Source organism: Cinclus cinclus, chromosome 2 (assembly GCF_963662255.1).
Source record: "Cinclus cinclus chromosome 2, bCinCin1.1, whole genome shotgun sequence".
NCBI lineage: Eukaryota > Metazoa > Chordata > Aves > Passeriformes > Cinclidae > Cinclus > Cinclus cinclus.
Window position 1 is genome coordinate 67,100,287 of NC_085047.1, and position 27,683 is coordinate 67,127,969.

Here is a 27,683-nt window from a genome sequence, read left to right on the forward strand (position 1 = left end):
CTTCTCAAAACTACTATGCAATTCCAATTTATAGTTTCTAGCCCCTGGAATACTCACAGAAACCAACTCTATTCATTTCACTAAGTTAAATATATTCTTAAGACCTTACAGGATTTCGACTGTCAGGAGAAAATACTTCTAGCTACAGATTTTATTTCTTGGCAATACAATGCAGATAGAGTAACAACGATAATTATATTTTAACCATTCTTTACATCTGCCTAATACACCATCAATAACTACGAGCCAGAGAAAATGAAATTATTTAATTATGTGATTAATCTTTCTTTAAACACCAAATAATTTCATAATCTACTTCAGCAAAAACATTACCACACTTTATCAATCACTGCATCTGTGAAAAACATTTGCCCTCCAAGCAGAAATAATCTATACAAAACCTTTCAATTCTCTCCCTATCCTAACTCCCCATAAAAAAGCTTTGTGGTGCAAAGAATTTTGGACAAGATGGAAGTTGGAAAATTCTTATATAGATTCAGGCCCATAACAAGAGAAAAAAAAAGGATGAGATTAGAAATTACATCTTCAGATTACCACTCAAGAAAAGAAAAAGAATGGTTTAATAGAGAAAAACAGTTATAATTTGTACACATGAAATATTTTAGAGGAAGCTTAATATATTTTCACTGGAACAGTCCGGATTCAGGTGTAGAATAGTTATATAGAAGTACCTATCATAAAGCAAACCTGTTCAAAATATAATAATAACGTAAAAGTAATATAATAAATTAAACATGCTTTGAAATTAGTTTTTTTAATTGACAAAGATAGACCTATAAATATATATCAATATATGAAGGAGCATTCTTATCCTGCCCTATGTCAGCAATTTCCAGAATTGCTTTTATATTCTCATTTTATCTTTGAAAGATGCAGTTCCTGAAATAAGCACAAGTGATTGCAGTTACTCATTTCATCACCTGTAGATTTCAGATTCAGTAGGCCAAGTTGCAAAAGAATTAAGCAAGGAATTTTAAAAGAAGCTTCAAAACCTAAAATAATGAAAAATAATTACCAAAATAACTAGAAAAGTGAAGAAAATTGCTTTTCAAAGTTTGTACGAAAAGTAATGGAAATACCATTTTATATAAGTACTTCAGACATGAAAGTACAGACCACCATGTATATCATACACTCAGAACGTACAGCACTTCTTTTCCAATTGATCACAATTACAATCATATACTGTTTCAACTTTAGACAACTTTTGAAGCACTTTAGCCAAGAAAAGATCTTCAGTACAGAGAGACAGCAGATCAAAGTTAACTCTGATGAGCCATACAGTTTTGGAAGGATTTCAAGGTGTTATCTAGATAAGCTGGAAACGTCAGTACAACTGTCTGAGCCTACACCAAATCCTTTCTTCTGACTGCATGATTTGTAACATAGGTAGATTTTAATTCTCTGGACAATTTCTGAAGCTCTTCATTTCCTGTTTTTACACATTTTTAATTTTGTCACATTATCAAAGATCCTGCATATTTATTTCCATAAATATAAGATTATCTTCTGTGAAGCGACCAGTCTTCTACAAATTTGAGAGCAATATGTAAACTGACCTTAATGAAAGACAGTGGATTGATCAGCAATTGTGGGTAATATTTAATTGCAATAAAAATGACAGAATATAAGCTGGGGGTGATCCTTACTTTTTCAATTTATAGTTCATTAAAAAATGTGGAATAGTGTATCTTTTTTCTCTTTTTATTTTCATTCTGTATATTATTCCTACAGCTCATCTTAGTCCCTAAATACTTCCATAAAGCAAGTTCATTCTAAATGATGATGCAATGTTCTCTGCATGAGTTTTCAGAGTTTGAATCAGTTATATAAAATATTTTCAAGGGTTCCTTAACTTGGCCTTCTACAAATACATACAGTCCTGGAATATCACGAGAAATCTCAGCATACAGTTTAATACCAATATTATTTGCACACACAAACAATGCATGAAGAACCAGTCACTTTAGAAATCAAGGTTTCTACCTTAAAATCTCCATTTCTGTATTATGCAGAACACATTAAAAAAAAAGAGAAAATTTTATAGTAAAAATCATGCATTAAATCATAGCATTGTGTATCCTAGATATACCCAGTAATTGCAGATCTCTATACTTAAAGAGCATTAAATAGCACATAATTATTTGTGTGATCACTTATACTTTTTTGTAGGCAGGAAGGAAACTTCGTTATTACACTCAGATTATTAAATCAATCAGAAAGTTTAAAAAGAATAAGTTATTACAAAGAAAAAAATAACAGAGAGTGAAGGGGTAGGAAGCACTTAATAACTGGTTATTTTATTTTTTTCTGCTTAGAGCTGGATACTAACAGGATACACCCTTCACAAACCTCTCAAATGAAGAACCATCTTTTAGAATTCCTGACATATCAAGAGAGACTAAGCGAGCTGGGACTGCTCAGCCTGGAAAAGACATGGGAGCACCTTACTAATGTGTATGAAAACCTGGTAAGGACAGAGGTGGAACCAGACTTCTCAAATGTGGCCCAACAAACAGAAATTTAAATACAGAAAATCCATTAAAAGTATAAAAAAAAAAAGAAAAAAAAAACAAAACAAAAAGAAACCAAACCTTTATTATTTTGAGAGTAGTAAAACACTGGAAAAAGTTGCAAAGAGATATTGTGGTGTCTCCAACCTCAAAGATCCTCACAGAATCTCAAGTGTACCTAGCCCTGAACAACCTGCTCTGAGTGATCTTCCTTTGACCAGCAGAGGCTGGACTAGGTGACCTCCAGCGGTGCCTGACAACCTCAACTAGTCAGTGGTTTTCTATAAATACAATCAAAATATGGAGCAAAATTTTACAATTGGAAAGATTTTACTTGTATCAACTAATGTGGCAGCACAGAACAATGGCACCTACATCATCAGTCACAGTTATCACAGTCTTTTCTTTGTAGAGCTCTTACAGTAGTTTTGGTACTTATTTGCAATGTAGACCCACAAATTTCATTGTTTTGAACTCATAAGATCAGATTGTGAGTCTATTTTTCTACCTGCCTATCTATAAAATGCTGGAATGACTGTCATGTAGCGCTGCTGTCGTGGTGTTTTTATCTTTGCTGAACCTTTGAACCTCATGGAACACTAGACCCCAGAGCTTGCTTCTACCAGAGTTACTGTTTGTGTTTTTTGTGCTGTTTGAGACTCAACACCACCACAATGGGAAAAAATCATACCCCTCTTTCTGTTGTGGTCAGCCATGCAATGTGAAACCAGTTCAAATGTAATAGCAATTGCATTTAAACCTTTCTTCTTTTGCAAGAGACTCACAAAGCATTACCACCTGAAAAGGACTTGATGAATGATAATCTTACATATGCCTATTTTGTTTAATTTTGAAATATTTTCTTTTATTTTTTTTTAAATCATCATTTTAGAAAGATCTGCATCTGGTTTTGTGGGCTGATACTCTAAGAAACTGGATCTCTGGTTATAGTACCATATATTTTTGTTAGCTTGTTATGACCAGCTTTAAAGGACTAGAGAGGAATTGGATACTTTTAGGCATTAGTTGTGGTTTTAAACGGCTTTCTTAAAATAAAAAATCAAGAGGCAATCTGCTCTTAGATATTAACAGTAACATAAAACCCCAAACAATACTGTTGACAAGGTTTCTTTTCCTGTCTCCCTCCTTTTGGCCTGCTTATTTGTTTCTGACTTCTTTCATCTCCTTTCTACTTTTCACATGCATTTTTTTCTTTGATATTTTCTTGCCTTACTTCCTCTAAATAATTTCCCTTTGCTTCTTCAATTTTTGATCTCTCCCTCCTGAACATGAATGTTTCCACCCAATAAAAACTTCCATTCTCTCCCCACATCCCCACATAGATCCCATCTCCTATTCTCATGTTGCATTCACTCTGCACAATCTCTATTTTCTATGCAAGATCTTATCCTGTGAATTCTGTTGTATAAAGTATTTTAATTTTTTTTTTTTTTTTTGCTGGTCACACCTTCTCAGACTACCACTGTGTGTGTTCTACTCGCCTGACTTTTTCCCATATTCCCCTACACTCTCAGTCTTGTTCCTCCTTCCCTCTACTTATTTTATACCTCTCTCCTATCAATCTTTGTCATCTGACCTCCCTTCATTTTGTCACTCCTCTTCATCTTTAAAAAACTTCAAATTTCAAATAAAATATTTCTAGCTATATGTCTATCTCACCATATAAAGCATCTCCTGAGCCTAACACTAAAGTACAAAGGCCCTCTTTTGTCTGCTGAGCTAAGCTTTCTTCACTTTCCTCCTTCCTCCAGACATCATATTTACATTCACTATCATTCTGGTATTTGTTGTTTCCTGAACTGAGCATTTCTTTTGAGAATGCTAGTCATCTGTGACCAAAAACCGTGCCAAGAATCATGCTCATACCTAAAGAGACATGATCATGGGCATGTACTCAAACATCCACCCATCCATCCGGTCCACAAGATCAAGTAACATTCCTCTCTATTTGATCTGTCTAGTCAATTATCCTTCCTTTGCCTTAGAGAAATCAGCATTAGAGACTGAGCCATGCAAATAAGCGGGAAATAACTGGGCAAGAAGTAGAAGCTCAGGTGGACTTTGCTGAAACAAGACCCAGCTTTTAACTGGTCTGTAACATGAAGAGAAAATGTGGCACCACCAGCAGCCTGACTGGTGGGTGCCTCCATCTTTGGGTGACTGTTCATCTCCTGCCTGCAATACAGCCTTTCTTAATTTAACTATGTCTAAGAGCACTGCTAGGAGATGGCACAGTAACTTTCAAATGAAAATAGTAGTATAAGAAACAGATTGTTACAGGACTTTATATTAGTGCAAGGCCTCAGGAGACATACCAAAAATAGAATTTCAGGATGAAAAATTAAGAAAGACATGTGTGCAGCAAAGAGTTATTTTAACTAACTCAGTTTCTTCAAGCAACTATATTCATGACGACATTATCTAATGAAGCAAAGCAGCAAAAAAAAAGCAGAAGGTATCTGATCTATTAAAAATGAATAGGGAGATTATTGTCTAATGACAGGCAATTCATGCTTTGAAAGGTTTTTGTTTATAAAGAAAAAGAAAAAGGAAAAAAAAAAACCATAAAGGATAATTATTTGTTCAGTTATTATGAAGTACTAATTTGCCACAATTTCCATTACATACAACATGTTTGTGTACCAATAATGTGACATTAGGGGATCTATTGTGAGCTATTTGTCTTTCCTAGACTGTTAATCTATTAACAAGTGGGTATAAGCCATGAATTCAAACAATTGCCCGTGTGAAGGTGTTTCTGGTGATCCTACCTGTTGGTGGGATGATTCCAGGAGACATTAGGCCTGGGACAGAATGTGGCATGATATGAGAATTCTCTGGGGAGGTGACACTTTGAGTCCTCTTAGGAGGCCTTCCAGGTCTAGAACTGAAACAAACAAACAAAAAAATTTTTACAATTAAGCTGTTGTCTTACACATCATTTCAAAGTTGTTTCAAGTGGTAACATGGACTGTAAATAAATTTGTTTCAAGGACGGTTGCTTTTGCAGTTAGATGTAATAGACTTCCATCACTAATTAGATTACATGCTGAATTCATTTTCCTCATTGAAGATCAGCCGCTCTTGATGCATAATTCATAGCCTGCACCTCGTTACCTGCTTCTTCATATTAATATCTATACACAGTTTGAATTGCCTCGTTTGCATATGCTAAAGTTCTGCATGCAGCCTTCAGCACGAAAATTATGCACTAACTTGTAATAATTATTACAGTCAGCCTGCTATTGATTTATGAGACTTTTAAAAACCAAATATGTGTAGTACTTGTAATGAATGATATTTTAAGGTTCTTCAGGAAATTAAAAGGCAATGGCTGCCTAAGGAAATGTTCTGCTTGTTTGATTTAATACTACAGTTAGCTGGGAGGTGGAATGAAAGAGTGATTCAGACCTATAGCACATTTTTCGATGATATGTTTTATTACTTCGCACTGCTAGCCTGATATCTAGATGATAAATGACAATACATATCTAATGTGTGAAAAGGTCTTGCAATTTCTTTATTTTTTGTCATTTAAAAGATAAGTCAAGTTATCATTTAACCCTTATTCTATTTAAAGTGAAAATCTCACTAAGACACCTTACTTTATATATACTACTTTATGTCAGAAAGGACTCAGAATTATTTGTATTATATTGTTGAGCAAAAGCCATCACAGCTGCTTACATGTGTCCAGTATGGAAAAATAAAGAGCTTCAGGTTTAAGCACTCCTTGTCTGTTAAATTCTCGCATACACAACTTTCCATCTCCTGGACTGACTAAGTAGCATACAAATTAGAGACGGATGACAATGAAAATACTTACTGCCCACTTACATACAAATCTGTACCTGCTCCTACAATATATATCCAAAGGTTTGTATTCCTATGTACAGGTCATCACATGGTACCACTGCACTACCCCTCATTTAGGGGACATCGTGGAATAACTTCACAGAATAATGTGACATGCTGCTCTAAAATGGCAGTGTTAACCTATGATCTGCCAAACATTTGAAATTCTTCATTTGTTTCAGAACAAGAAAGAAAAAAAAGTGTGCATGAAAGGTTTTGCTCCTTAGCATATTAACAAAACTCTAATCAGGGATAATGGCATTTCTAGCTATGCTGGGACTGCAGAATGACGCAGATAATAAAACACCTCTGTTTTCTGTTCATATTAGTTTCCATTGTGTTTGGAAACACTTTTCTTTTTTTTTTTTTTTGGCACCTTCTACAACCTAACTTTAATAAACCAAAAACAATCAAAGTACAAAGCATTTTCTTGAAGTTTAATGACTCAAGGCATTGAGTCATTAACCTTAACTGATCATTAATTCCCAACTTAATGTCCTGAGCTGAGGTCATTATTAAAATTATAAGCTTGGTAATTTCTTTGATTGGTTTGGGATTTTTGATTTACTTTAATATAAACAAAATTGTCATATCTTCAAAACAACAAGAAAAACAGTTGTAGAAAAAGAACATTGTCTTCTTATTCCAGCTCACAAAAACAAATTAAGTGTCTGAGGATTTTCTTTGATATTTCCTTTGTGATTCACGATAAAAATAAACATACCATGAATACTCATAAAACTGAACAAAACATTACAAAAATTATCTGATTTAAATGGAGCGTTTCTAATATATTCACCCACCAAAAAATGTCACTGTGTAGAAAAATTTTAATGGTTTCATTTAAGTATCTATGATGAAGCACTGAAATCACTATATTGTGATATGACTGCTGAAGGGTCTGACAACAGCGTAACAGAACACAAGCGGGGCAATGTGGCACAATGTGCAATGTGCCAATGAATTCCAGGTCTTTATAAAAAGCAAGTTCACACCTGCAAAGACTCTTTGATGTTAACTACTAAGTATAGCCATGGTGAAGCCTGAATGCTTTTGTCTTTGATTTTGAGGAATAAAAACACCCCCATTCAAAGCCTAAGGGAATACAGTCATGGACCAAATCTCTAAGCAAAGGTCAGCAGCAAATTATAGGTGAGTGATACTGAAATATCCAAGGCAGAACTCTTCCCTTGGTCATATTCAACAATCAAATTGTTTCTGTTATTGTATACAAAAGAGGGGGGCCATAAACAAATCCAGCAACCCAACTCCATAATTTATCCCAAAGTTTACCAAGCAAATGTTTTCATAAAGCCTTAATCTTGCTAATAATATTTCACCCAGTAGATGGTTGGGCACTGGAAGAGGCTCCCCAGGGAAGTGGGGACAGCACCAAGGCTGGCAGTTCAAGGAGGGTTTGGACACTGCTGTCAGGCACATGGCGGGACTTGGGGAGCGTCCTGTGCAGGGCCAGGAGCTAGACTTGATCCTTATGGAGCCCTTCCAACTCAGCTTATTCTGAGAAGGAAACCTATTTAATCCTGATAGAATTTTTAAGTGACACTAGTTCCAATCTACTATTAAAAGGCCTTCACCCATTTAAGAAATGTGGGTTTTTTTCTAATAACAAGGCAAGAAAACACTGTAAGATGTATTAAGAATTATTTAAGGCCTAGAAGATCCGATTTAGAGGCACGGTAGACTACACAATACACAATTAAAATTAATACATCTAATTATCCATTGTCCTTAATAACTTATTGAGTGGCAATACTTAAGCTATTAGTTGTCATTTGTTAAGCATTTGCTTCATTTACCATACTACCATCTTGAAATATGACTGTTTAGTAAGATTTGTTTTCAAACAATAAGAATTGCAAGAATTTTGTATGAATCATTATCAAAGTTGTGGGGAAAATGTTATTAAAAAATTACTTTAAAAAATAATCACTGACTAGAATTGAAAACTTGCATGTTGTTTTGTAGTTCATTATCATTTTTATAGCTATATGATAAACTCTTAAAAAAAAACATCAAAAGCATAGCAAATTAGTTTAACTATCATAAAAAGGACGATTAAAAATAGCTTAATAAATCATTTTGTTGGTATTTTTCATAAACTTGAGTACAGTAAAGACCTACTTATTTTTAGATTAAAGCATGTTCATTTTCATTCCAAGATAAGAAACCTTCAAAATACTCATATTCCTATTTTGTATCAAAATCAGTAGATTTTTCCTCAGTATAAAAAACAACCCCATAATCTAATTAGGTATGAGTTGATTTATTATGTAAAAGATACATTTAAATGCCAGAGCAATGTAATCTTTTCTTCTAGTTGATGAAATTGAGATCCAAAAATCATCATTTAAATGCTGATGATAATGTTATTTTTACTCAAATTTATCAACATATAAAAGACATCGTAAGATTTTGTCTTTTATCTGAATACAATTATTGGAAGAACTTCACAGTTTTTTCTGAAAGCACATTTGACTTCTTACGGAAATGCTAATTATCTCAATTGATAAACTACTCAAAGATGACCCATTTTGATTTTGAAGATATATAAAGTCTGCGTTCTTTAGAGCTAAGAAGAACAGTCTGAAATGCCAAAACCCCAACAGCCAAAGTGAATACCTTGTGAATGCCTAGGGTTATAGTACAGATAAATCAAGGAGTGTTTTGGGACTCCACAAGAAGACAATGGAAGAAATAACACTACATCTGGAAGTCATAGCTGATCTTCCTGTCTACTGTTTCCTTCTTTGAAGGGTAAATTAGAGAAAGCAGAAATTAGACAATATCAACAAAGATTCAAGGAAGCCACAAGATTAATTGTTTTAAAGACCTGGGGAGAAGTTTATAGGGAAGTTAAGAGTTTCTTGCTTACCCATTAGAAAAGATATCCAACAGATTGTCACTCTGCATTTAGAAATATGAATAAGTTAGATATTTTCACTCTAAAACTTAAATTTTCATATATGAGATAACATATGTTGAAGAAGAAAATTAAACCTTTCTACAGGACTATTTCTTACTAACTTAGTAGTCAAGTTCTTGAAGTGAAACACCTAAATGTATTTATTCCCATGAAAATCCATCAACCTTCTATAAGCTTGTGTCAGTTTGTGATAAAATTATCAGACTTTTCTCAAGCCTTAAAAGACATTCCCACAGACAACTGATCTTTATTTTTTTAGAAATTATCATGGTTTACAGTTACAAAATGCCATTATGTGAATGAAGAACTCAAGGTGCAGATTAGGGAATCTTAAAAGTCTCAAATATTTTCTTCACCAACGTCAGCTAATTAGATAACCAGAACACTTTCCAGAATGACTGAAAATAAATGCATCAATTTTCAGACAGATTTCTATTCATCCCTTCAAGTTCATAAATACATCAAGGAACACTATGGCTGTAGCATTTTCATCTGTGAAGAAAAAGGGTCTATTTGCCTACTGCACTGTGAATAGCATGAGAAGCAATTTATACTACATTTAAGGCTGATAATATGGTTATTTTTTGGTCTTTTGATCAACATATATTAGTCTTACACCCTTCCTGTCTTACCAAATCTAGAAAACAACAGATGGCTGAATTAAAGAATAAGAAATTGAAGAATCTGTGTTCCCTGCCATTTAAAATGTTGTGCTTTGATAATATTTTTGAAGTTTTACATCATTTCAGTTGTATTATCAAGCATGAGCTCGCTCCTAGAAATGTTTTGATAGTGCTAAATAATTAAAAGCAGACATAATCAACAGAAAACCTGGCCTTGTACGACCACATGGAAAGAGACAACACTATGGGCTTAAATGCTTGGCTTTAAATGTAACCAGGCTGCATTCAGCTCTTATTGCTATCTGCCAGAAGACAAAATTGATGTTAACATTTAGGGGTCTCATCCTTGAAAGCCTTAGATATGTAAACCTCCTACTGATTTCTGTTAAGACCTTTGAGCACCAAGGAAGGTTTGGCTCCAAAACAGTTGAAACTCTTCAAGAGTAGTATATAATCCTCAGAGCACGTCACTAGCATTTTACAGATGACTAATTGCATGGCAATTCATTTGCTAGGAAATTATAAGTGTTCAAAAATGTTGAGATAATTCTGTGATTTAGCTCTCTCATGGCCTGATTTTCAGGAACAATTGTGCAATATTAATATTTGATTAATAAAGTTTTACTCATTAAAATTACTTTTATTAAATACATGAAGCACCCCTACAGAAAAATGCAAGTCTGACCAGTAGTACACGAAGGCAAACTGCCTTTCCTGCCAAAATGAATTAATTTCCTGCCAATTAATTGATTGTTTTCTACATTGAAAGATTTATTTTTAATCTTGTCTGTGAGCAAGTTTAGTGCACAGAAACATTGTCCTCATCTGTAGCTGGACAAACATGATGCAGTGAAGTTACCACTGGCCTGGCAGTTTTATAATCAGTAATACTGGGGAGTGGCAGGAAAAGTTACACTCCAGAAATGATAGGTAGCAAATCTGTAACAAGGATTTGGTGTATTTATTCAATGTATTTTTTAAGTTCTTAGAACTGCCTAAAACATCTTAGAATATCAACACCAATTTTACCTACATCAGCATTTATGTATCTCATTTAGGTACATTTTGAAAATCTATGCTTTATTTCTCATCTCTTCCATCTCGCCTTATTGCTTCAAAGCCTGACACAGAACTTCTGACCTCACGGAAGCTGGCTGAATGAAATTCAGGTGCTCAGCCACTGGAAGTAGTTATTACATGCTCACCATAAAATGGACACTGCAAAAGGGCCAAAGATGTCACTTGCTGACTTAATGCAAAGACAGGGATGCCCTGTGACAACCTGGAACCACAGGCAGTGGACTCTTCCCACACGGTATTTCTGGGTTTTGGGATAGCTTCTGTGCTGCTCTAATCATACGTGCAGCCTTCACACTCACAAGACTTGAGCCAAGGGCGTGTCAGTACTGAAAAATAAGGTCTAGGAAGACTGACTAAACCTTTTGTGCAATTTAATTCCTTTGCTTGGAAAACACTTGCTTGCCAAGGTAACCTTCATAAATATTTCTAATGCACTGAACTAGCATTTTAAAGGCAAAAAAATGACAAAGTACATCGATCCAAACCTTATACATTACTATTTTAGGTTTTCCCCTTCTGGTCCCACTCAAGAACAAAGTAAAAAAATGCAATTCTAAGACAGACCATACATTTATTTTGGCAGTTAGTTAAACAACAATCAGAAGTCACACCATGTCCTTTTTACTTGCAGCAGTCTTGTAAAACAATAAAACTCAGTGCAATTACCTTAAATTTATTTTTCTTCTCACAGTTAAACAGAAAATGTTCTCACGCAATAATTAGTGCTGAACTCATGATATATTAGGAGTTACTGAGATAACAAACAACGCTGATAAAAATAAATACAAAGATCTGTTTCAAAATCTTCATAAAGAAGTGCATGAATGATCTTCAAAAGAATTAGACTGTGTTACAGGAGTGAGCCGTGCAGAAATCATGCTGATGAAATATTATTGCGTTTCAGTAACAGAACATTTTATTGCCATTTTTGAAACAAAATGGCCAAAAAGTGAATATTGGGTCAGAAATGCAATGCCAGTTTATTACTGGAAGAAAAATAAATGGAAGAAAATATATTTCACTTCATATCCCATTCCAAAGTCATTTACTGCAGTAATACAGGAGCACAAGTTAGTCCTTGGATGCTACTCCTTTGATGGGGTGGAGAAGACCTTGCTGAATTATTTCTTTTCCTAACAGAACTGTCATGTAAACAGCATGTCATTTCCATCCTCCTCAGCACTGCAGCCCAAATCACCCTCTTTTCAGCAAGATTAGTAATATTCTTGATGCAAGAGTGTAAGATACAAGGTACAAGAGTGTAAGAATATATAAAATATATATTACAGCAACACCTGCCAGTTCTCCCTTGATGGTTGATGTCCTACTACAAACACAATGAAAGAATGTAAGAAAAAGATCCTCTGTGACTGATCATATTACTTGAATATATGAATAATCTAAAGAGAAAGAAATCAAATAAAACCAGTTAGAAATCTGAGTGTTAGCAGAGTAAGTTACAGTACCAGATTTAAATACAGCTGTGATTGTACATAAGCTCAAAATATTACTGACATGTGCCTGTTCTCTTAATGAAATTGAGATCTGTAAATCATCCATTGGAAAGGGAAAAATTGATAAGAAATGAAGCTAATTCTGTTGAGTGGCAGAATTATGATGTCAGAAGTAAATTAAGTCAAAAAGCTCACTGTTTCATCTAATTAGCTGAAACACTAGATCTTCCTGGAAGTTTTTAAAAACATGTTGGCTCTCATGATTATGTAATAACTGAAACACAAGATTCTGATGATGACAGCCACACAAGCTGGAGTTGAAAATAAGTCTGAATTAACAATGAGATGTAATTATTAAAGAGAACTCATGCACAGATTCAAACCATATTGATTATTTTTATTATTATTATTATTAGTAGTAGTAGCAGCAATAGTAGTAGTAGTAGTAGTAGTAGTAGTAATAGTAGTAGTAGTAGTAGTATTTTATAAACCTTGCTTCAGAAACAGTTCTCAGAAATCACAGCACTGGTGATCCTGAATAAAGCAATTTAGGAATACTGGTAATATGAAGAAAACAAGAAAACAACAATAAAACAATAACAAGAAAAGTTTGGAAAATTATATTTATTTTCTCTATTTACACTGCTATCTTTTCAGACTAATTCTGCAACTACCAAAAATTAAAAAAAAAAAAAAATAGTGGAAAAAGGAGTGATAAAAAGTGCATGCTTCCCACAAAATGCTCTTTCTGTCAAGTTATAACAGATGCCTTTCCCATTTCACTCAACCTTACAGCATAAACCCCACCCAAAATTTAAATATGCAAGCTACATGATTCCTTCTAACAGTGTTATTCACCCACATGAAACCCCAAACTATAACAGATGCAAAGCCTATTTTTTCCTCAACTGTTTTCCTCTTTTCTTAGGCTTTTAATTCTAAAAACATCCCCTCAAAACATCATCTACTATATATATAATAAAAATGTCAAGCATAGAGTTAATAGGCCAGAAAGGCATGCTTGATCCCCAATGACACAAATCTAAAATAATTTTAAGTTTTCAGTTTTTTAAAAAAAGTTTGTACTTCAAGTTGCTGAGATGATTCCTAATGTAAGGCAAGCCTAACTCTTGTGGTTATGTCTGTTAGAGTCTGCATATGGCCTGAAACAATGATTTAAATGTATGAACTTTAGTTGGAATGAACAGTCCTGCTTCGAGGCTTGTTTTCCAACCATCTGTATTCATCTCTGCACATAACTTGCACATGTAATTACAAATTTGTGAACATAAATCAGATAATTGCATGTACAAATAACCAATTAGACTCAAAACAGAAATAAGCCGTATAACAGCATACTCCTATTTTGAACACATATGTAGCCATATATAACATAAGTAACTATCTTTATTTAAGAAATTTTTCTTTAACTTCTTTAGAAAAATATCATCTGATTTGCTTCCCATCAGCACATACTGGGGAGCAGCTGCCATTTTGAGAACCACTTCAAAAAAAAAAGAGGAGAAAGACTACAAGAAAAAGCAGCTACATAAGGTGCAAGCCCACCATTGCTCCAGGGGTCACAGAGCTAGTGCTCATTATCAACTGTATTACATATAAGATACAGAAACATCTCAATGATGAATTAACTAAAGAAAAAAAAAAAAAGAAAAATACAAATAATGTACTATTCAAGTTAGTTTGTGTAAATATTCTGGTTCTCCTGGCAGTTCCTTAATTATTATGCTACTTTTATTCATAACAGTTGATAATGAAGTTCCATCATATCAGTGTATCCACTATAATATTTGAATGCACTCATCAGTTAATTGGCCACAATTCTTTGCATGAAATTCTGAAACAAGTGAACTGTCACCTCTTTAATGAAGCTGCCTATATCTTAAACCCTTTGCCCTTTAAAAAACTCTTTATACTCAAAATGAAAAATTTTATACCAGCTTCTGCCACAGACTATGGTTAATGTTCACTGCCCTTTATTCACCTTATTTTTAATTCTGAAAACCCACACTCATTAACCATAACACTTCCAAAGAATTGCTGGAACCACCTAAATAAAAGCTTGAAAATTACTTTTATTGTACATTTGAGAGTAACAGCAGTGATACAAAACACTGAAAAGACTCTCTTCTAGTCTGTACAACTGCAACTGCTCAGCTGGAGTAACACAGATTGATGGTAACCATGCAGTCTCCACTAAAATCAAGAATTTAAACCTTTAAATAACATGACCTGTATTTGCATTTATTTATAAATACAGAATAAGTATTAATTTTCTGGTGAGTACTAAGCATTAAAAATTACAAGTGTCTTTAAGCAGAAGGTATCAGGGGTCAGAATGAGTGTGTCTACTCGTGGAGTGCACTTCTACTTGATATCAATAAGCAAGTCCTAAACTAGAAGTTAGAGAATATGCACAACATTAGTTTCATATCTGCCACTCCACATTGTTTGGGACAGCTCTCAGTACAGCCATGGGTTTGTGCAATACTTGACACAATGCTCATCACTGAAAACCCAGGTATACCAAGAGACACAAGGCAGGGATTACCCTTGTAGATGCCCTTTAATTAGTAAATACTTGTGTGTACTCTAGATGTACTTTACTTCCTAAACAGAGCAAAATAAGAACTCATAGGGAAAAAAATAAATTACAGAACACTTCATAAAAATGGGTCTGTGTACCCAGTCCCCAAAATCTGCCTGTGAAATCAAGATTCCTGGTGCGCTACAGTGTTTCATATTTGCAAGTCTAAATGTAGACTTGCTTGGCCATTATACTCTGTTATGGAATATTGTAAAATAAATTTGTATTTTATTTACCTTGTGCAAGGCAATGAACAGAAACAACCAACCTCCCATTTCCCTTCAGAGCAGCATTTACAAATATACGAACAGTAGCACAGTTTTCCCTCCAAAGCAGAAGCACTATAGTAATTTGAACAATGAAGAATACCAGTCCAAGACTCCTAAGTCCTAAAAAAAGAGCCATAAAAAACAGACAGTACTATAGGTCCAAATGGAAATATTACAGTGATTCAACCAAAGACACTTGGATTTGTTATCCTTTCAACAATTCAAGTCATTCAGTGCATTTCTATCAAGCTGCAGAGGATTGAATCTGGTGATACCTTAAAATATGTCACCCTAACCCTTAGTCAGTGTTCGAAGGTAAATTATTTGCAGGCCTGAAATGCAGCCAGCTCCCCAAGCTGTCCCTTAACTACCTTACGTAAAGCCCGTCCTATCAGAAGTAACAGTCTGCTACTAATGTGTTATCCTAAGGAAACACTGAAAGGTTAATCAGTCATTTCTAAAAAGTAGTATAAGGAGTATGTTTTTAGATAACAGAGCTGACAAATGTATCTACTTCTGGTAAGATTTTTAAAAACTATTATTATGATGATTTATATTTCATTGTAATTCTGGTAATTCCATTATGAATCTTCATACAACAGAGTTACACAGGAAGATATCAAAGGATCTGTTTTTTAGAAAAGCTTTAATCAATTACCGAGAAGTTTATTTTATGGATTTACTCTGTGACTGGAAAAGTTACACATGCTCTACTAGTCCCTTTACCTCCCATCTTCAAAGTACATGATGAAGACATTGGACTTTGAAATTTAGTCAAATTACTGTTGCATTGTGTCTATAAAGACATGTTCCTCAAAAACATCTCTTTTAGCCAGAATAAAGAACTCCCAAAATAAAATGACCAAATTCATCAAGTTATTCGAATGTTTACAAATGCATTCTTAACAATGAATTCTCAATAAGAAACCTCCAATCCAATTCATCCTTCCTTTTAAGAACTTATATCTTCAGCAGCATGGGACACATACCGCAGAATTTCATACACGGGAATTTTAGGCAGGAATACAACTTCCAGGATGGGCAAAATGGCACTAAGACTTGCAGCACACCCTCCTGGGGCATACTGTGTCTGCCCAGTATGCACATCCATAAGATATCTGATTGACATACACTGTGCCTGGCACATCTCCATACAGAACATGTGCACAGAGCTCTCTTTTGGCTCTGGCCATATAGCTCACAGCACAAGAACAAATCCTGACTGAACAATAAGATGATAATGAAATACAGATTAATCACAAAAACTGCCAACAGATTTTCTATCCATGCCCAGAGTCAAGTAAGACAAGAGTTAAAGTAGGTGCTAATTCACAATTATACTTTGATTTGCCATATTTCCTACTTTTCTTAAAGATTTAGCTCAGTTTTTGTTCTGTACTCTTACTAACAAAACCTTACACTTCTACCACTCTGTCTTGCTCAGACACAGAAAAGCTCTGAAAATGTTGTTACATGCAAGTTAAGGGTTCAGAAATGAAAAATCATCCAAAACATCAAATATACTAACACAAAGGGGATTTTTTTCCTCCTGATTTTGTCCTGGTTGATGTTCTCTGAATGTTAGACATGGTAATCAAATTGTCATGGACCAAACTAAGAGGTACATTTTCATCCGAGCTAGAGTTTGCTCCAAGATATTATATTTGTTTGAGACTTTGTTTTAGCTTTTTTTTTGCTTCAAGCTTCAATCCAGTACTAAAAATGATACTAAAGAAAGACCTACTTGACCAAACCATATGCTCTCCCTAGGCTGTTTGCAAGTACTTCTGGCAGAACTGGATTTGTGTGGTAATGGATCAGGTTCTTAAGAAGCTGCAGAAAACTGTACCTTTTACAGAACAAGAATCAAATTAGACATTATACTGTCCAGAAATGTGCTTGGTTACATGCTGAAAGTCAGAGTGATGTTTCCATGGCTTCACAGCTCTCCAACACAACAGCACTCCCAAGCTTTAGCTAGACAGTGTGATCATACAGTTTTTCCAAAAATTTATCAATATTTGAAGAAGAGAGTACAGAAATAAAATAGCAAATTAGAAGAATTTTCTATCAATCAATTGTCCTTCTCTAAATTTTCTTGAAATGGATAACAGATAAATTCTGTTTTAATTGAACTATATAAAGTGGCAAAATATAACGTTTGTAATGTTGCTTTCTCATTTTATCTCTCAGTATATCTTCATTACACTACCTTTTAAAGAGATTTGAAGTTTTTAAGTAATGTGTGGAACAGTAAAGCAGTCATTTGTTCCCATTTACCTCTTTACTGAACAACTTAAGAGGAAAAAAAATGCTTTGGACTCCTGTGAGTAGGAGATGTAGTCCTTGCAAGAGTGCTCTCTCTCACACAGCAACTCTTCACACCAGATATGTTTGCTTGTATAGGTGTATATGAATATTACACATATATGTATATATAGGCCATATGGTGCAGCACACTCTCCATGCACAGGAGTCTCTAGGCTGATCTTACCAAGGCAACAGGTGCTCTCATCACAAAGCATCTCAAATTAAAGGAGGAATCAATCTAGATTTAGATTTAGTTCTTTAATAAGTACTGACTGCCACATTCTCTCCCATTGGGCTGCAAGACTATGCACTACTCAACTGGACTAGAGAAACACTCGCTAAGCAAACAGTTCAACTCCAGCTTCCATGACTCTTTCACTAAGAACTAAATGGTGGAAGATGAATATTCTCCATTTCCTTGCTCTCTTCAAGACTGATCATTATAATACCTTCATACTAGGAATTACAGACCTGACAGTCTGAGGAGGCTTAGACTGGATATTTGAATGAAATTCTTCACCAGAAGGGTTATCAAGCATCAGAACAGGCTTCCCTGAGGAGCTGAGTCACCATTCCCAGATATGTATAAAAGGCATGTAGCTGGGACACTTAGGGACATGGTTTAGTGGTGGACTTGGCAGGGTCTGGTTAATGGCTCCAATCTAAATGATTCTAAGATTTTGTATGCAAACACATATTCATAGACGCGTGTGCCTATCTGTGCAGTATGTGTACATGCAGACTACAGCCCCTGCAGGTGATTAGCAGGGCAACACAACATTAACACAGTCATTTAAGAAAGAAAATGAGCACCATAATGAAATGAAAAAACAGATGTCATTTGCTAATGGATACCAAACCTAGAAGCGTACTCAAGGATAAACAAAGGGTAAAAGAGTTTACCTAGTACTCCTTGCACTCTGCAACTTTTTCTAACTTTCACATATGCCAAACAAACATTTTCCCTTTTTCCTTCCTTTCCACATCAGGATTGTTAAGAATGAAATATTAATTCAGTCAATCACAATTTTATAGTGAGATGAATCTTTCAAATGACCACAGACCTCTCTTGCAAACCTCTTTGGGTAGACAGACCCTGAGAGCAATGCCTTGCACTGTCTTGGAAGATTAATGACTCATACTAAGTCAACAATATTATCTGTATGTTCCCCAAAGATGTTAAATTAAAATACACATTCATCCTGGCCCAGCTTAACATATGTGAAATTTGTTTTTCTTAATGAGATCACAGTTAATAATAACAGAAGCAGGCAATTCTGGAAAATAACAAATATAAACTCACCCCTGAAAGCTGGTTTCCAGAACTAGCATTCTGTTGAATACCATTATCTCTGACTTGTGTTACAGTCAAATCTAAAAATGGCTTCACTTATCCATAAAGTGCCTTGTGATAATTATACACAAAAGACTTTATAAATAAAAACAAATTGTTAAATACTGTGCTGTAGCACAACCTTTGGAGTTCAGTCAAAGTATGTGCAAATCTTTGCATTAAGAGAAATGCTTGTGAAACCATTTGCTTTGCAGAATTTCTTAATATTGGTACAAATACCAAGTTTTATTCTATATTGCATCCATTACATTATTTACCTCTTTGTATGAAGTACACAGTGCTGTAAAACAACCTTTTTTTCACCAGTTCTCGTGTCTATGCTAAGTCCTTAATTCTTTCTTTTTCCATTATATACAAAACAAACACATTTACCTTAAGATTTTAACCCTTTGATAATGGTACCTCACAAGTGGTTTACAACTGTGCCATAAATGTTACACACATATGATGATATTTAAGTTTGAACTTTTTCACGAAAATGTTTCTTCATTTTATAATCACAATAAAAAGAAAAATTTCAATGCACTGGTTCTATTTTACAGAAAAAGCAAACATACTTATTTCAACAGGCTTACTGTGAGTTAATTAAAGTGAAAATTATGTAAACAAAAGTCAGTATTATAAAGCCGCTATGAAGTTTTAATTTTTCTATTGACTTAGTAACAAATTTAAATGCTAACAGTTTGAGAGATCAAATTAAATGAATACAAACACTTTGTTTAATGACATCAGCAGTCAATGCAGAACATCTGTGTTTTACTTTAGAAGTGATCAGAAAATATTCTTTTGTTTACATTACAGATAATCAGGAGGTTTATATTTCTGTGTTCAATTTAAGAGGCAAAAAAAATCATACTACCTTCAGGGCCCAAGGAAGCAATAAGTTACAAATGCAGGATTTCTCCTTTTTTTTCTGTTTTGTAACCATGGTAAAACAATAGAAATGAACTTTCCCTGAACCTTTCTCCTTTAATGGCCTGGGTCCATGTTGACCCAGCAAGCTGGAACCTGATACTATCAACCTGACTGCTGCTAAAGCAATCAGATTCAGCAGAAACTATACACAGTGCATTATAATACTAATTTCAGCATCCCACAAAGCCAGTGCAGAGGCAAGCTATTAAAGTATTATATTCTATTGTTTAAAAGTGAGATTAATTCAATAGCTTAAATGCACCCAAAAACACTGAACTAAATGGCAGACTGTACAACTATATTGTTATTCTTTTATAATACTGTACCAAAGTGAAATTGCAGATAAGGTTCTCCCTTCCCCTCTCCCTTAAAAAAAAAAAAAAAAAAAAAAAAAAAGCACTACTGGATGAATTATTAGTAAACAGATTATTTCAGCCATTACAGGTTCATATGATCCTGCATTTGAATGAGGCATGTAATTAAATTATCAGGACTTTGTTCTAAATGCTTGAAAGAAGGAGAGCATGATAACCACATTTTAAAAAGGTAGAATAAAAGAAGAAACTTTTTTTTCCTTACAGAGGACTACAGGCAACTAATGTATGAAGGCATAATTGATTAATTCCACTAATTAAGATATTTGTTATTCCTGAAATTGTAGCTTAATAAATAATGTATTAGATGTGGCACCATTGCCCATCAGTTCTGGAAAGACTGTGATGATGTTTCAAATATATACAGTTATTTTTTGGAGGCTGAATAGCTCACTTCTAGGCTTCTGCGTCCAGGCAAAAAGCAAGCAAAATATATTCTGAAGTTGTGAATAAGTCAATCTTTAAACAGTAAACACTAAATTACAACATACTCTAGTCATTTTACAAAAAAACATTCACTCATTGACTTCTGTTATTTTCAAAAGTTTTAAGGGGAAATATTTTTCAACTAGCCCAACTTTTGCAGAAGTATATATTCCATGGAAGTCAGTCAATTAAGGTATTTCCCTGAAGAGTGAGACACATTCCAAGATCTATTCATCCCCTTCTCTTTTAAGTATACATCACTTTGGGGAAGTGTTTGAGGCTACAGTGGTTATTATATAGAGACCCTACTCACCTAACTATGAATTGGCTTTAACCTTTAACACAGCTACTGCAGAAAAAGGAACAGTCACTAACTTGTATGCAACTATCCTAACTATAGACTGCATCTGCAGAATGTGAAACACACAGACAGAAAGACTTTCTCAGTTGAAGCAGAGCCACACAACTGCACTCTATTACAAAGAAAAATAATCATCATCCTCTAAGCAGGTTAGGATAATAATGTTGAGACTGAAGAAGAGACTGACAGATCTACTAAACTACAAAGAGAGGGGGGGAAAAGTAACATTAGCAAGACCATTCATCTGAGTGAAGGATTTCTGGCTGTACTCTACAGATTTGGCTTAGTTTACAATAAAACATTATTTAAGCACAGATTAGCACTCCAGTTTTTGCCTTCTAGATGAATTCCCTTATCATGACACAGATTCATACTCATTTTTTTCTCATCAAAGAAATCTTTCATTCCCTTTCATGTACCTGAACAGCTTCAACAGAGATGATGAGTGTCTATTTGTGATATTAGTCTTCTTGCTGACCAGCTTGTTGCATTTTCTCAGACAGATAATTTTACTGCTACCCAGTAGGTCTCTCAATCTCATTTTGACCACTAAGCTATGGCAATGGGACAGAAAAGGGTCTTTGCCTTCACTGAAAGAGTTGCCAAGAATCAGAACAGGCTGCTCAGGGAAGTGCTTGAGTCACCATCCCTGGAGGTGTGCAAAAGACTGCAGATATGACACCTAGAGACATGGTTTAGTGGTGGACTTGGCAGTGTTCGGTTTACAGCTGGACTTGATGACCTCAAGGGCCTTTTCTAACCTGAATAATTCTAAGATCCTCTGATCTTCATATCTCTTCTCTTTCTGTAACCCTGTTTTCAAAGGTGGTGGCCACTTCACTCAGACTTCATACACCCTGATCATGTATACCAGATCTTTCATAATAATGACATGCAGGAACTTCATTCGGGTTGCAAACAAGTGTGCAACCACTCTGACCAGAAAAATGCAATCTCTGACTCAAAAGATTTTACATTTGCTAAAACTTGTTTAAAGATGTGAGCCTGTTAAAACTTATGCTGGAATGCTGTCACTGAAAATCCTCAAAAGTCAAATTAGCCTTAATTTTTTTTGCACCTCTACTCTGCATGAACACATGAATTTTCAAATAATAAAGTATAACAACTGCAATGCTGTATTGCACAAAGTGCAACACATACTACTCAAATCTGGTAGTTTATAGCTACAATGTAAATGTTGAATATTAGTCTCTTGAGCATATACTTGCACCAACAATACCTTCTATTAGGATCCTGTCTGCCTGGACAGGTCAAGCACTAGTCCGTCAGAACAGCTTCTGGTCTAGTGAATTTGCAAGACACTCAACATTCAATGGTGTTAACATGAATGTTAGAAAAAAAAAAAAACAACAGATTTTAAATAGAAAACAAAGATGTTTTATAGGGCAGGAAGGAGTGAGAAGAGGTGCTTTGTGCAATGCTGCCAGTGACTACTGAATTGGAAGATGTCTTCTCACCAGTTTTCCAGACTTCCTCTATTAATAACCCTCCTCCTCCGTGCCATGTGGGTTTTCTTATTCAGCTGCCCTCTTTTTTTTTTTTCCACTTTTTTCATGAATTCTAAATGGTCTTGACCAAGATTTGACAATCCACTTCTGATTCCAACTAGCCAAACTGAACTCAATCTGCTGCACCCCTCCTGACTACCACTTTGGAAAACTGTAACGTGCAGCAGGTGAGGCGGTTCCACGAGGTGGAGGCAGTGAGCAAACAGAGAAGAGCCTCTCTGCTGGAATTGTGGCACAAAGGTTGAACCGAAATTTATTACAGTCCCTACTGCCTGGATTTGATGTGGAAGAGGACTTGCTTGATGCCCTTCCAGCACGGTTATTGTACCACTCTTGGTTGGCAACAATGGTCATGAGCCCTCTTCTCCCTTTGATTTTTGTGGTAACTGTAGCAAAACCCAGATGGCTCACAGAAGGTCTGGTCAACCCATCTGTGCAAAAATTGCTTCTGCCTTGCAAGACCTAGGCCAATGTCTCTACATCTTGTAAGAAATTAGGGAATAGAATTGAGCAAGATAAAATATTTTCTCTTCCTACGCTCGAATAAAAAAGGTGCAAATTTCAAGGTTTGGAAAAAAATGGGCTTCATAAAAATGGAAGTGAGAAAGAGAAGAGCAGAATGAAAAACAGCTCTCCAAGTAGAATAAAAAAGGAAAGACCAATCCTCATGCAGATGAAAAGATGAAGATCCAAAAGAGAAACAGAAAATTTCTTGGCAATAATAATCCTCAGTCCTGCAAAATGACAGAAATTGTAATACATCAACTACAGTTTGAACCTCATTAAAGCAGATTATTCTGCATATACAGAATGCTACAAAGTGTTGTCCACTTCCAGAAGGTGAAGGGGCTGCCCACTGTTCTCCTTTTTCCCAGGCATAGATCAAACCCTCCTGAAAGACTTTAAGAGAGACAGATACCTCTGTGTATCTCTGCTTCTCAAAATGTCTCTGAATCAGTGAAGATGGGCATTCAATTATTAGTTTTCTTATAAGACTGTCTGCAACTAATCAGAATTACAAACCAAAATACAAACTTGAACACTAGGAAGATTTGATAAGTAAATTAAAATATAAAATTTTCAAGAAGACACTGGGAAAAAATAAACTATTGCTACAACATGTTAGGTAAAGAAATTACTAATAATTTTCTTAGACTTGGTGTTTATAGACAGAAATAATCATCTGAATATTAAAATAATTTTTAATTAGCTTAATTAACCCAAATTTAATTGCAGATAGTCTGCAAACTACAAATATACTCTACTAGATTACATATGGGTCAAAAGCAATGAAGTTTTTTATGCATATTAGTACATTTTGAAGAGATGAAAATATGAAAAGATGAAAAGGATAAAATATGAAAAACAATTGTTACTGCAGACACTTTACAGAAACCATTTAGTATCCTATTTAGACAAATTACCATGTAAAATAAAATATGGATTTAAACTAATATTTGTGAGCATGAAGATATGATTAATAGAGAAAATACTAACAGCAGAAAATACTAATTGACCCAAACAGAATTTTGATTCACTCAAAACTGCGTTTTTTTTACTGTAAGGTATCTGTGTAACTATACTGTCAATCAAATAACCTAAAATATTAAGTCGTCATTGCCCTTTTAAATCCTTTCAACTAGAATTCCCTAATTGTTCCCTCACTTTATCTCACTGTACCAGTAAGTAAATAAATTAACAAAATAGCTTTTATCGCACAGAATAACCTTTTAACTGAAGGATTATCTCTGGTTTATTTTTCATTTCTTTCTCTGCAGATAGCAGTTCATGCCTCATTGATTAGTTTGCTGAGGTGCTGACCAGAAATGAAAACAAGGGCTCTCAGATATTGCCAAGACCTGCAAATATATATATATTAAAAAAAAAAAAAAAAAAAGGAGGTGGGAAAAAAGCACCAAAGCTAATACACTAATACATGCTACACTTCCAGCACTCAGCTTCTAAGCCAGTGAGAGCTGATGGTCAGGAGAGGTTCATTTATTCTAATCAGCCTTTACCAGGATGCAATTCCACTAAAGAATTCTAAAATATCATCTCTGTGGTTTTGTTTTGGTCTGCTTTCTATCTATACTTTAACAGGATTTCCCTTTTTCTTTCTTTCTTTTTTCCCATTAAGTTTCACTTTTAAAATGTGCCAACATTCTAATGATATGCTACAGAACTATGGTGTGGATCAGAATTATGGTGTTGAAAACCAGGATTTTATATCTCTTTCTGGAAGACATTTTTTCAGAAATCTGAATTCCATTAGCAAAATTCAAAACTATTTTCTCCAATAAACAGTTATTTTGGCTTTGTTTAGGTTTTTCCTGCTTTGTGTTTTAAACCTTCATTTTTGGAGGAAAATTTTAGTTTTCTTCAAAGTTGTCAGATTAACAACACTTATGTCAAAATACTCTATTCCCATGTCTGGTAAGCCTCATTCCTTAATTAAATGGACAATGACTTCATGTGCAACAACAAATTCAGCTGTTCTGTTTCTTTAGACTTCAGCCTTTTTATCAAGTCTACATGCATCACCAACAATCATGATACTTCCTCTGACATGAAAAAACTGGGTCTATCAGGATAGTTCTCCTTGGATTTAAAAATAATACATTATGTCACTTGCGTTATTGGGCTAAGAACAGAAATATTAAAACAACACGCACATACTAAACATGTATTAGAAGGATCAAGATCCAAAAGAAGAAGTAATGTGAATTATATGTATGCTGATAGATTTCAAAGATTCCTGAACAACCTTTATGAACAGTCACACAGTTCTCCCGCCATTTCATGCAAGTCAAATTTTACTACTGGCCACTGTAGAAGAAAAGATAAAAGTCACGTGAGGTATATCACACAGTCATTTCTTAAACATGAAAATTTCACTGACATGCTGATGTAGCATCTTGGACAGGGATGGTATATTACTGAAGGGGCAACTCCACACCCCCTCTCTATTTCAGTTGCCATAAAAATATGGAAAATTAACCACAATTAATATTAGCATGCTCTGAAAGTTTTAACCTCACAAAAAACCAAAGATAATGCAATGTTAATTTTTTCAGACCTCTGCTACCTCAACCTTGCTGTATTCATAAACAGATTAAAAGATAATAATTTGCATACAAGACGTACATGGACTTCTCTAGCATATGAACAACTGATTTCAGACAAGTGCTATGTGCAGAACAACATTTCAGGTAAAAGAATCTGTCACTACGGCAAGTAACATAATTCATTCATTTTCAACATTGGCACAACATGACAAATCAAGAATAGCAGGAAAGCTTTTTTTTTTTCTTGTCCTTGAAGCAGGCATCAAGCATTTGTTTTGTTTTAACATTAATTAAGCCAAATCTGATAACATGTTTTAATTACACAGCACAAACTACTGCTCATATGAAGTATCCTGCTGGTAAAAATGAAGGCCCTCATTCAAGAAGTTGCTTAATCATGTGCATAAATTCCTTTAAATTTGGGACAGAAAATTTCTTAGATTAAAATAAAATGTCAAAGTTCTACTACTGATTGAAAAGTCCACTTTCACTGCACATACTGTGTTTTATGAAACACAGTATGTTTCATAAAACCATACTCTTAAATTTCATTTAAAAAAAAAAAACAGAATAAATTAAAGAATCAGATTATCTGCAATCTAGCAGATTATGATGAGCTGGCAATAAATAAAATATTTATTTTAATGCATACATAGCATTAAAACTGTACTATTTTAAAACAATGTTTTCAAGCTCAGCAGGACTTACAAAGGGAAATATATTTTTTCCTCTCAAATTTACTTTTTCAAAAGAAATTAAAGTTCAAAAACCTATTACCACCAGTGATTAAGAGCACAAATTATTACTAATTTTTCAACTTCATCATTGCCTTTTCCAACTTAGTAGCAAGTACTAAGATGTTACGGTTCTAACCTCAGACAAAAAAAAAGTATTTGTTTCATTGAATGATTAGTAAACTGCAAATATGGAACTCTACTTACAGCTTACAGGACTGGATTTTTGTATGTGTTTATTAAATAAGCAGAAATTAATGTTGTCTGACTACATACATCTACACAAACATTTTGAAATTGTATCTAACGTATGATAAAATACTATAGGTATCCACTTGTTTTCTTTGTGCTTTGATCTATGACATTTTCCCATTAATTGCAACTTTCTCAGGTAATTTTAATGATCCTATTTCTAAATGAAATTAAATCATCACATACCAAAATATTAAAGTTCTTGATGTTTACTCCATGTTATCAACAGGCTGATTTAAGATGCTATTTCTTAATCCAGACAACAATTTCTAGATTCTATAGGGTTTCAGATTAGCATATATTTCCACCTATTTTCTTCTTTAAAATACCAGAATACTGTATTAATAATACTTAAGAGACAGAACACGTTCCCAGGAAACAACATATGCGGAGAAACACTTTTATTTCTATCTTATCATTATAAATGAAGTAATAATTTTCACAGCATCCATCTGCTCAAAACTTAGTATCAGAGAGATGTTAACAAGGATAGGTCCATAAAAACTCTGGGAACTGATAAAACAGGAAATAAATTTCTTGACTATTTTTAATTTTTAGCGAACACTTTCATCTGCCTCTTAATCCATCAAAATCTAAGTAGAGCTCTATTTTAAAGAAATAGAAGAAGTATTAATTTTGAATCCTTAGAATACTGCATTGTTTAAGTTTTCCATGTTATGAACTAGATAGTATCTCTATTTTAATGAATTATGAGCCCTCTGCCTGTTAAGTTGTCCTTGATCTAAAGATTATGCTCCCGCTAAAGGTACATTATACAAATGTCTATATTCAGTCATCTTTTGTCAATGCTTTACTATCCATTTAAAAGATCAAGATCAACATAAAGGTAATAAAATGATACATAATAGCAGACAGTTATGTTCTCTGTACTTTACTTATCAGCTCTAACTAAGATGTCTTTATCAAAAGGTTCATTTTCATGCAGTAGTGAGTTTATATCAATCAGTTATCCCTTAC

General features: G+C 34.3%; 1 protein-coding gene across 1 annotated transcript in view; it reads right to left on the reverse strand.

Moving 5' to 3' along the window:
* The window catches only part of DACH1 (dachshund family transcription factor 1), a 321,860-nt gene that overhangs the window by 168,155 nt on the left and 126,022 nt on the right, over positions 1-27,683 (reverse strand). The window contains exon 2 of the mRNA XM_062487771.1: positions 5,327-5,442. Within this exon, the coding sequence (XP_062343755.1) occupies positions 5,327-5,442 (116 nt within the window). The remainder of the gene's footprint in view (positions 1-5,326; positions 5,443-27,683) is intronic.